The sequence below is a fragment of the Protopterus annectens genome, chromosome 2.part2 (genome assembly GCF_019279795.1).
Source record: "Protopterus annectens isolate FY-2018-M chromosome 2.part2, PAN1.0, whole genome shotgun sequence".
Lineage (NCBI taxonomy): Eukaryota > Metazoa > Chordata > Ceratodontiformes > Protopteridae > Protopterus > Protopterus annectens.
Window position 1 is genome coordinate 778,825,459 of NC_056730.1, and position 12,691 is coordinate 778,838,149.

The 12,691-nt window shown below is 37.2% G+C and overlaps 1 protein-coding gene across 1 annotated transcript in view; it reads right to left on the reverse strand.

Moving 5' to 3' along the window:
- The window catches only part of EDIL3 (EGF like repeats and discoidin domains 3), a 3,472,995-nt gene that overhangs the window by 2,179,801 nt on the left and 1,280,503 nt on the right, over nt 1-12,691 (reverse strand). The window contains exon 4 of the mRNA XM_044064145.1: nt 3,592-3,720. Coding sequence (XP_043920080.1) covers nt 3,592-3,720 — 129 coding nt within the window. The remainder of the gene's footprint in view (nt 1-3,591; nt 3,721-12,691) is intronic.

The following is a 12,691-nucleotide window of genomic DNA, read 5'->3' on the forward strand; positions in this document are numbered from 1 at the left end:
TCACGGACATAAAATACTTTTCTATTCAGTCACCTGTGGCCCTCTGGTTCATGTATCACGTTCTAACAGGAGTACTCCTGCTATTTATAGAGGAAAGTTTGTTAATAGTGCATACTTGGAGTACACCTGCCTGTCTTTTGTACTATGTAACTCATAAATGGATATCTGCCCTTTCAGTTTTCTTGCAATGAGTTATACTTACTCTTTTTAGCAGAGACTATTACCTTTCCATACTGCTGGCCTGAAATACATTTCTACATGTGAAGGCTTCAGGTGGAAATTAATGGATAATCTTTAAAATAAATTTTCAGTTTTATGCTTTTAAAAGCGTCAACATTTTTCTATGGTTAATGATCTATTTTCTTCTGCTTTGATACACTCCAGGAGCAATTTGTTCGAGCATTTTGCTTTCCACCCATTTCTTTCAACTTGAGTTCTTCAAACCACACAAAGTTTTACTGCATGACATGCTGGAGGGATAGATTCCTGTCCCAGAGACTTCCCATACTCTGGAGCAAACTACCTATCTATATCAAACAAAGCTCCTCATTAGCACTCTTCAAGAAAAATCTTGATGATTGGATGGGAGATAGGAAATTCACCCTGGGGATCACTTCTGTGGCTCTGCTCGACAGTGGCACAGGAAAATAATTTTCTTGGGTGGCGAAAGCCAGGGTACATTTGGCTAGGCTTATATAGGCCCTAGGGCCAATAGCCTAGTACCTACCTATGAACCTATGAGCCAGTGGTGCATTATAGTGTTTTTTTCACCTTTTCCCACTGCTGTACAACCATGCAGTTGGTATATGTAAGTAAGGAAGGTATGGAGGACCAAGTGCATACAAGGGATGCAGAAATATTGTGTGTATTCAAATTACACTTCTCAAAGCTCACAAAATCAATAAAGGGTAATGTCACTGTAGGATAACTCAAACAAACATAAATAAACGTAAGTAAACTACTTCTTTCATAAATGACAAGAAGAACTTCTTGGCCTAAATATACCAATGAAATGAATGGTATGGGTACAACCTTAAAATATTTTCTTTAAAGATATAATATATAACTGTCATGCTGCCAGCCCAGCTATATGGAATTTTGTAAATAATTCTATGTTATTTGTGAATATTGATATGATTTATACAGAACTATATGTTATGTGTATAATAAACTACTAGTACAGAAGTGTGTGTTGAACAGGGTTTGTATGGCACTGAGCTTCAAGGATGTGTCCACAGTGCACCTTACTTGAAAAGAACAGAAATGTATATAAACTATATACCTGTGCAAATGAGAAACTGGAGCATACAAGTTAACTTGCAAAACTTCAAAAAAAATAGGTGAAATTAAATTATTTTACAACTATGTTATAAAAGTTAGTTTCAATGCAGCAAGGAGACATGATGTCTAGAACTAAAGTGCCTTCTGCATTATTTTGTAAATGTTTTATTGGTTTATGACTTCCAAGATCTGCAAAGATCTGAGAGATATGTATTTCTCACACAGAGATGTTACATTCTGATAAGTTTCTGTTTAGCCTGTGAACTGAAGTCAGGTGACAAAAAGTGATGACATCCAAGCTAACCCAGCAGTAATATTTCATATTGATTTAATAACTCTCTGAGAGAGAGACTGTGCATTTGGTATTTTGTCTTCAACTTAACAAGAACATCCACTCATCATCAACATTTGCACTTGCCTTGCTCTGTAAGTAAAATTTAGGCCATAGTAACCCTTTTAGATATAGATAGGAACATAGTATAGTAAAGATTAGTTTAGATGTTTTCTGTATTTATTTGAGACTGTCCTGCAATGTTGTTTTAAAATATTTCCTGTGATTCTGAACTCTGGAGTGACTGTGTTTGTGTACTGAGTATTGTTTTGTTCTTGTCATATTTATTATTAAATATATTTAAACCTATCCTTGTGGCTGATATCTGTGATATATATTTAAGCTCTTAAAGTACTTGCATATCTAATTTTGTGACATTGTACAGGCCACTCCTAATAGCCTGGTGCATGGTCAAAACTACCATTTGGATTATTACTAACATTACACAGTAGAACTGGACACCCTTTGTTAAGGGCTTAGAGTAGCTGATTAGAGTGGTTGGTGGCAGTGATAATTACCTTATAGTCTGGGCAGAAGGGGACATAGCTAGTAAACCTGTGCCAGCCTTTAACAGGTGTGTGTGTGCTTGTATATAAATCAAATCTCAAAGTGTATGTGTGTGCTTGTATATAAATTAAATCTCAAAGTGTGTGTGTGTGTGTGTGTGTGTGTGTGTGTGTGTGTGTGTGTGTGTGTGTGTGTGTGTGTGTGTGTGTGCTACTTGGGCTGGGACACGAAGTGCTGGTTGGACAGAGAGGGTGCTGATGGTTTTGGCTTGACCACTCAGCTGAGATCTCAATCCTATAGCTGTGCCAGTGGGGAGTCTTATTGGGGATCTGGAGAAAGAGGGAGAAACCAGCTTCAGACTGACTGTGGTCTCTGTGTGCTCTTAATGGAAATTGTACTTTGCTGTGTGCGCACTTGTCATCCTCCCAGTGTGTACATCCCCTAGCTGTTGCCAATGGTGAGGATTGAGGTGCCTTGATTACTGGGCCAGTGCTGGGGTGTCAGAATAACCAAGGCCATATTTAACTGAAAAGGGCACAATTCCTTTGTTCTTGGCCACAGCATAAACGTGTGTGAATATCCCACAACAGGAACAAGCTGGATTGTCAAAAACAGAGCAAACTGTTTCAAAATAGGCTCTGAATTCTATTCAGAAAACTCTTTTATGGCCTCTGTACTAGAAACTTTGAAAACTAATGAGGTTAATGCATAATTCAGTGGATTACTATATAAGCAGCTAGTTGGTGGATTTTTCAGACCAGCCGGAGGCTTTATGCTCACACAGTGTCCTAAATGCATCATGTAATCCAAGTTTATGAAAACTGGACTTCCAAGGTAAATAGCAAATTTAAATATGTCATCCACATTTACTCCTATATCTTTTACACTGTCTACCATTATCAGTACAAAACCAAATTTGGATGCATGGTCATTGGGAACTTCTCATGATAGTGACAGATGCATTTCTGTGTTGCAAGACTGCTATATGATGATGTTTAACTGAAAATATTGTGACCACATCTTTCTAAATTAGCTGTTCATCTTAAGGCACCGCTTATCTCATGATTCATCATACAATCTACAGATTCCTTGGTCTCATTCTCAGCAGGATCTACCCATCTTGCTTTCTGCTACATTTGTGCAAGCAGTACAAGGCATGTGACTGATTTTTACTGACAGTACCACTCAGAAGACACCATCACACCCCCTCCAATAAGACACACATTGCTTTCAAGCTTACAGTGTCACTTTGAAAACACTATTACCTTCGTATATACTTTTTTTTTAATGAATTCCACTTTGAAAACACTGTTACCTTCGTATATACTTTTTTAATGAATTCTAATATGGTAATCCATGTGACTAAATTAAGTCAATGGATTAGTATCAGTACTATATATGTTTTATGTACATTGTGTGCATCATTGGTACAACAGTAGCTATCTTTAAAAGTAGTACAGCTATTTACTTACTGTGTTGGCAGTGAATACCATGGAAACCTTCTGAACATCTGCAAGCATATCCAATGAATGTATCTCCTCTGTATGTCTCACTGATTTCACATGTTCCACCATTATGGCAGGGATTGGGAAAGCAAAGTCCTACACAAAATGAAGACAATTACATAAATCAAAGTACACAGTTACAAATAAACTGATAATCAGTACAATAAGGCATGATTGAGTTTAATTAGAAAAAGTGACATTATTATGGCAGTTTTTATTCTGATAAATGTTCACTGGTAATATGAAATTCTTAGTATACGCTACATTATGCAAGAAATTGCATCCTCTGTTCTGAAAGTCACAATGATGTGGTGACCCTGCAAGGCAGCACTAAAAGGGAAAGCACTGTAGGTGTATTATGAAAGAATATGTTTTGTGTTAACACGTTACTGTTGGGTCTGCAATAGAGCACTAAGGCATACACACAAAGAGACTAAAGAAATTGTTCCAACTCAGATCTTTACTATAGACCAAAGGTCCATCCCAGGTCATATGAATCCCCAGCTTACTAAATACCTAAACACGTCTCACTTGCATACAGTGTTATATGACAGTTATGACTGTTACATCATCTAAAGAAAAGTAACGTTGCAGCAAAGCAAATTAGATTTGTCTATATCTGACACACACATTCTTCTTTTTAACATTAAGTGTCTGTTTCCTTATCAGACTCTAAAATTACAACAATCTAGTAAAGCCCGTATACACACACGCATCAGCATTCATTACGTTCACACTATCAGGATTACTTTACACATTCTGAAAGTTCACGTTCAAGGATGAACTAGGTGAAGGTACTGGACATTTAAATATCAAGCATCTCACTGCCATGACTTACATCTTAAAAAAAAAAACAGCATACGAACATGCAGTTTTAATCTTAAATAACAGAGCTTCACATTACTCCGAGTTGTCCCTTTAAATTGCGATTCATATGTTTCACTTTGACCCCCTTACTGTGCTGTCTGCTATCATGGCATCAAAAACATGATAACTTTACTGGATGTGTGTGTGACTGCAACAATAGTTATGTAATATGCAGGGATAATATGACACTTGAAGCTAAGAGAGACTACCTTCATCATCTTGGTTGCTATCACAGTTGTATTTTAATGTTAATTTTAACAAGTTGCCTCTGCACAAACCTTATTCTTTTATCAGAAGTCCTAGAGCACCTCTAACAAGACAGTCATCCCTGTAGTTTCATATGCTAGTTCACCTCTTTTTTTAAAAAGATAACCATGCAACTTAATCACAGGTACAAGCAGGCAGTTTGTCCTCTACAAAAACTGAGAAAAACACCCAAACAGATGAAAGACAGTTACTATAAAATATTGACAACATTCGTAGTAAGTGCTTTCATCCTGAACTGGTCCTCTTCATTTTGTCAGGTGGTTCCTTCTGTTGCTTGCTTTAATGTCTGATTCCATTACTGGGCTTTACTATTTTCCTCAGGACAATGTATGCAACTCAACTCTCATTTAAGAGACAATCTATGACCAGCCAAAATCATCCTTGAATATGGTCCTAATTAAGTGATGCAATATGTACCGCTTACATCTTTGACTCTGTCTACCTCAGTTAGTATGAAACCAATTTAAGGGTGAAATGTATTCTGTTCAGAAATGCTAGATGCATACCATAACCTTTAAGAAGGCTGACTGACAGATAGGTGGGGGCTTCACCCTCTGTATAGTCCGATATTCCAGCCTGGACCACCAGCTGTAAAGATTACACTATATACTGTCTGTGACAATGTACACGTTGCAGTAGGTAACAAATTGAAAATATCAAATTAAACATCATCACATGCACAGTAGCTGACAAGATGTCTAAAATTCTACAGCAACATTATTACACAATCTGAACTAATTAAAATCACACGACAGCAAATAAGTCTGCAAAATATGACTACTTTGATCGTTTACATTTCAAAAGTAGTCTTACTTCTCCATGATGGTTGCTTTAGCAACCACATTTCGAGATTTATCACCCTGTTTACTCTTTACCTAAATATAACCAAGGCTGCTATAATACGGAAGTACCCATTTTACGGTACTGATTGTTTTTCTTACCCAGGTTATCTCAGTGGTATGCAATTCAGATTTTGAAACATACCCAACAGCATAAAGTGTGAAATAACACATTCTGTATACATTATAAAGTAATTATGTTCTGCACTGAGGTAAGAAAATTTTATAGAGAGAGACACACAATGGCCAGAGGTTCAGCAAATTCATAGAGAAAAAAAAAGCCATCACAGAAGCAGGAGTTAACATAATACAATATGAAGAATGTGTAATGAGCATGCATCCTTTAGTGTTATGCTTCCCCACCCTTTCACTGACACAAACTGCTCGATGTAGCCATTTGCCTATGGCTAACAACAGCAGCAAGAAAAGAAATTTGCTTGTAACTTAGTTGTTGGTCGGTTGAAAATTATAAAGCTGTTAGGCTATTTTATTTTAAGTCCTTTCTCCACTGGGTCAGCATGCGGCTAGATGTCGTACCTTTGTTGCTAACCTAAGAACAGCCTAGCTGAGATCAGGTTATCTAGGTTTTACTTCCATCCTGATTATTGCGAAGTATTTTGCTGCCAGAATCATGTAAGACTCAAGGACAAACAAAATAAGAGGTCAGCTCATGATATGAACACACATGTTCTGCTTCAAGCCTGCATCTTTCCGCTGCACTCCATTTTTCTTTGAATGTGGTTAAGACCTTTTGTTACCTCATTTCTGTTTTACCTCAATAAATACACCCAGAGTATTTAAAATTAGATATTTGATGACTTGTCAAACAGAATGAGTGATTTATATGGCCATATGTTAGTGTGGTGCTTTCTATGTGGGCCAGACTTCTAGGTCTTTTAAGACTAGAATTGCAACTCATTTGAGTTATATTAATTGTAAAAGACCTAGAAGTGCCCTATTTAAACAAAAACTTGAACATGATACCGCCCATTTTGTATTTTTAGGAATAGACATGGTTGTGGGGTTACATCTTTCTGATAATAGTAAACATAAGATTTTGGATAAAAAAGAAAGGTTGTAGATTACTAATCAGGGAGCTTTATATAAACCTGGTTTGAATGGGTACTGGGGATGAATTGTGTGGTTGTCTGCACTTTACCTTTCACTAGTTCCACAGTTATGAGATGACATAATAGTAAAAATACTAAGTCAATTATATTGTTTATACATTCTTTTGTATATATAGGAGATGTATTTAAATGGATTCACTTTGAATCATCGAATGTTCAGAACACCGAAGGTTCAAAATGAACCATAAAAACAAAAAAAAAAATCACAAACACTATGCCCCCCCACCCCCCCCCAGTTTAATATTCCATCTCTGAGTTTGCACTACAGTGGGGTAAGGGAAATCTCCTGTTTACTGCTATATGCGGTAGCGCTAAAAGGGAGATTTCCCGTACCCTACCACCAATGCCTACACTCAGATGGCACACACAACATGCAGGGCACCTTGCTGCCCTGCATACACACCCAACATTCCACTATCTCACTTACCTGGCACTTCCACTTTAAACATTAGATGTTCTGAACATCGATGTTCTGGTCTCGATGATCAGAACGTCGATGCTCTGAACATTCGATTATTTAAAGTGAAACCATTTAAATATATGTTATACATGTATTTATTATAACATATGAAGATTGTGGATGTCTTATTTTTTTTATATTTCATTTATAATGTGTATGTATACATGTTTTTGAATTTCATTTGGTATTTATATACATGCATGTATGTTTCTTTATTCACTTATATATGTTTATAGAGATTTAATCTTTAACATCTTGATTAAATTATAGTGTAATCAAACTGAAGATGGAAGTTATGTTATTACACACTGAGGACGCCAGAGGGCAAAACCAGATACCGGTCTGTGTGGTTGTCTGTACCTTACCTTTCAGTAATTTCACTGCTGTGAGATGGTATAACAGTAAAAATATTACGGAGCAATTTAGCTCACTTAAAAGTGTTTACAGACTCATTCTAGTTTGGATCATATATATATATATATATATATATATATATATATATATATATATATATATATATATGCAACAAGAATCAAGAGAAATCCATTCTAGTTATCATTAATACTTTTCTTTACTGGTTGTTGTATTACAGACTTTTTAATTACCTGGATTATTCACAATTCAAATATAAATTTGTTGTGCAGCATACTTACAGCGTGGTTAAAATGCATAAATTTTGGTAATCATTTTACACTGTATTCTCCAGTTCTAGGATTGCATTATCTTCCACTTGTTCTCCTTATCTGAAGTATATCTTAGAATTAAAGAATATAAAAAGTAGGTGTATGGATGTGCAGCCATTGATATGGGGAATTCAGAAGCAGAGCCCCCCTCGCAGATGCATGCTAAAAGTATAACAGAAATGTTTAAATACTTGCGTTTGGTTAGTATTGCACTTTAATGTTTGATGTGTGGGTACTTGCAGTACTGAGTCTCACACTTTGAATAAGGAGAGACTTCCCAAACTAAGTTATCATTTTTTTTAACAGCATCTTCCATTAACAAACAACAGGAAGTTGTATACATAAAGACTGTATTTTGCTTTTTATCCTCCCTACAGCTCCATCCGCAAAATCTGAAAGAGGATTTCACTACTTTTCCCCAGTGAGCTCTATCATTTCTAAAAAGACAGGGACTGCTAACTCTATTCATTCCCAGGATGCAGTAAGAGCCAAATCAGCTCAGGCCCTCAGAGAAGAGATGTCGGTTTGGAAAACAGGCCACTTTGCAGACATGTGGCCTGAGAACCACCCCGTCCCCTTTGGAAGTTATGACTTTGAGTGCCTGCTGATGGCAGTTATATATGATGGCAAAACCACACTACTCCCAGCACAAGGATTCAGCCGTGGCTCCCCTCCCCCAAGATAAGGCAACAATTCTCCCCACAACTGGGTCACTGATCAAACCTAGATTGCCCATGTAGTACTTGGGGTTTTATTCCTCTACTAATAACAGCTACTATATATTTTACTTTGTGGTTTGCCACATTAATCAATTACTTCCACATCCTTAAGCATCCAGTCACATTACTGCAATACTGTTTTATAGAGAAAACAGACTTGAAGTCTTGGGCTCTCTACAACTACCCTTTATGCATTTGATAAAAAACACGGAGACTGAGGTGATGCTCAATAAAAAGAACCCCAAACCAATGATGACTGCTTCCTCCTGGAAGCACAAAAACTTCCTGGTCTCCTTGGCAATCATATTATGGCGGTATGCATCATAGAGGTCCAAAGAGCATATTCAGTCTCTGTCACAGATAGGAAAGGACTGACCACGATATAAATATCCAGATTTTTTTCCTGTGAGCAAATCATTTGATATGAAGTAACTCCAGTATCAGTCTGAGGATTTTCGTTTTATCAGAACTAAAAGTAACCTGGATTAATAACAAGGTCATCTCTAGTCTGGTCAAATCCTCTTGGATGGCTCTTTTGGTGATGAAAATTACGACTCTTTCCTTGCTGCATTCCTTTGACAAAGTGAGACATCACTCAATGGAAGAGAATGTAGCTTGTGAGGGGAGTGGATTGGAATTGGATATCCTCTGGATATTATTTGCCTGAATCAATTTGTCATCCATGACAGACTACCAGGAACAGCACATGCCTCCAGAATGGTACAGTTAGGCAAAGCCTCAGAGATTAATCTTCTGTCCCTCAGCTGGAGGATTGTGACATTCCTGATTCTGCTAATTATTTCTGCCTTTGGGAAAGCAACTAATCTGTAAGTTACCACAGTCCTACTGGTTTCTCCCAGACATTTAATGTCCTTGTTGTTGCACACAATGGAGCCATAGCTGGCATGGACTCTTTTGCATCTTGGAATAGGAGCATTGAGGAGTTTGAAACTTCACTACTGAAACTTCACTCCAATAGTAGTGAATGTTTCCCCCTCTTTCTCACCATACTCTAATCTTTCCCTTAACTTCTACCTGAACAAGGAAGATTTTAAGGAAAAAATGTCTCAAAAGTTTCAGCAAAATCTATGAGTCACAGCCATGCATAGCGGCAAAGAGCACTCTAGTGGGCCCATTTGGCACATACAAAATTATCACTGCCTAATACTTTAGCTCCCTTATCATAAAGTTCTAGGCAGCGTAAACCCACTTTCTGAATCGGTCTATTGGCCTAGACTGTTTAAGATGAGGATGGACACCAAGAAACTGCACAGTGGAAATAGTCTTAAATGGTTACCACAGTGACTATGGAATCAAGCACAGGATTCTTGACCAAGCAATTCCAGACCCTGGAAGTCCAAAATATCTTATATGGTCTCCTTAGCAAATTCCTTATTGCCAAAGCCCTCATGCTTCACAATCTTTTGATGTTGTAAATGCAGTAAGACATTTCTCCTCTTTACAGTGCTAGAAAATCTACAGATTTGTGCAGGACAATCTCAGGCTGCTTGAGATAGTCATTTTTTTCAGGGTGCATTTTTTTCCTCCTTCTGATGCCACCAACCTTCCTCTATCCGACTTGAGATCATTTGTTCCTTGTTGGGAAATTCCTAGATCTTCTACCTGGAAGGGGCCATTATTCAAGGAAACTTCTAGAAGCTTTGTACTCTCACTAGCATCCAGTCAATGACAGTGTTTGTGTAAGTCCCTGTTTTTCTCTATGCAGTGCCTCCAAATGTAGTGCACTTGACCGTTTTACGTCCCAGATCATATTAACTCATTGAAAATAACAAAATGCTGTTCAGCCTACACATTTCTGTCATATCTCTCCTCTCTCTCTCTCTCTTTCTCTCAAAGTAAGGGAAATCCAGTGACAGTAATGCTCATAGTACACTGAGCTGAGAAACACATTTCAGGAAACACAGCTCATGTAAAACCAAACATTGCTGAAGTAAATAAAAACAAATTGGAATCTGACAATTGAATGAAACCCCATGAAACAACTCGAAGGCTTAATGCAACCCTGAAATCATTTTAAATATGTTTTGTCCAGCAGTACTAAAGGAGCACACCAAGCATTCATTACACATAAAGTTTTCTCCACTTCAGCATGTCCTCCCCGCGTTTGAGTGGAGTTCGAAAGACATGCGTGAAATGGGTGTGCCTTTGTTGAAGGTTGGGCATCGAGCTGGCACCTCGGCACCATAAAAATCTACTGCCAATCATTAGTGGACCGGAGTTCCGCTGTGGCGACCCCTAACCAGGAAAAGCTGAAAGAAGAAGAACTATGATACTGCAGTGAAAATTCACGGCGTACATCTGTGACATTATTAGATCAGAAATCTCACAACTAGCAATAAGACAATGAGCTTTTCTTAACCTCCCTTCACCTGCTGATATGCCTACTGCTCAAGCTACATAGCCTTGAATATCACATAAGAACTTATGTTCAGTTAAGCCTCAATATATTCTAGGCTGTGGCAGCACTTCAATACAAAGATACATTTTTATAAAAGGGTTTCAAGTACTCTACATGAGGATGCACAAAGGACATTCAGCTCACTTCAAACCAAATTACCTATCCCTCTCCCCATATCTGGCCAGTTGAATGACTTACGATTAATAATGTGATTTCCACATTCCCACACAATATTACAGGTGAGCACATTCCATTTAGCAATACTAAGCTACAGACGAGCTGACAGCAATATACAAATCAGAGTAGTCTTAAGGAAAACATATTCAAGGGTCTGTCTTTTCCAAAACGTTAATGCATCACAGCCACTCTACATGAATGCTACCTAAAAACACAAACACACAAACTATCACATGCTTTTTTGAGTAACAGAGTACAACATTATTTTTTATTTTGCATTTGTTAACCGGGATTGTCTGACTAAATATGCAAATCCGTTTTCAGTGGAGGCCTGGGGAGAAAAGCTCCACATGACAAATAACAATGACAACATATTATGCAAGTTTTACTTTGTAAATAACAAACAGTAATATATAGTAAGAGCATACAGGCTACATATGTGAACAAAACATAATACGCAAGGCTTAATATTGAACCATACAGTAGTAACACATTGCAATCAAGTCTGCACCTGAACATCTGCACTGATTTGCAGTCACTCACTGAAGATAAATCGCATTATCTCATTTCATGGATCCTTTATAACCTATTATTAACAAGCAATGAATACTTACTGTAACAGTGTTATGTTCTGAAATGGCTTTGCCTCTCTACCTACTAACAGAGTAAATAAAAACTGATATACAGACCTTTTTCATCTTATAAGACAACATATAACCAGGAATATTAACATTTCAATCATACCTTTGAGCCAGTGCTTCTGTGCTAAATAGTTTTATATATATATATATATATATATATATATATATATATATATATATAAAACTGTACATTTTTTTTGGAAATGAAATTTGAAAAATCTGCTTACCCTACGAATTAGTGTTCCTTTTTCATTAAAACCCATAAGAACAAATGACACCTCCTTGTCTAGAGAACCATTCAACATTTCAGTCTTAACAGCTGGCAAATTCTGAGACTGTAACCAAGCAAATCTCAAAACAAAGCCAGTGGTAGCAGTTCTGAAAGCAACATCAGCAATGCCATAAGCAAATATCAAATAATGTTTTATTATCTAAAACACATCACATTTTGCCAAAGACAAAAATGTATCTGGCAAATGGAAATCTGCAATTTAACTCCTTAAATTATCATATAAAGCCAATGAAACAGATGTGTGCTTGACAGCTCATAATTCTGAAGGCAAATGTGTTAGAACAAAAAACATTTTTACCAAATGTATTCAAAACCTTCTCCAGTTGGTCTGAGGGGATAAGGGTAGCTAGAAGCAGATTTTGACAAGAAAAGAACAGCAGGGTGTGTCCTGGGATTAGAAAATAAAAAAGACTGCATGGGACTGGGACACTTCATACAATTTACCAGATTTTTATAAGCAGATGACTGACTGGCTGTCAGAAAAAGGTACCACAGAGCTCCAAGGCCAGGCAGGACTGCAGAGCCAAACTTTAATTCCACAAGTAGTTTAAAATCACAAAGGAAAAGTTTCAG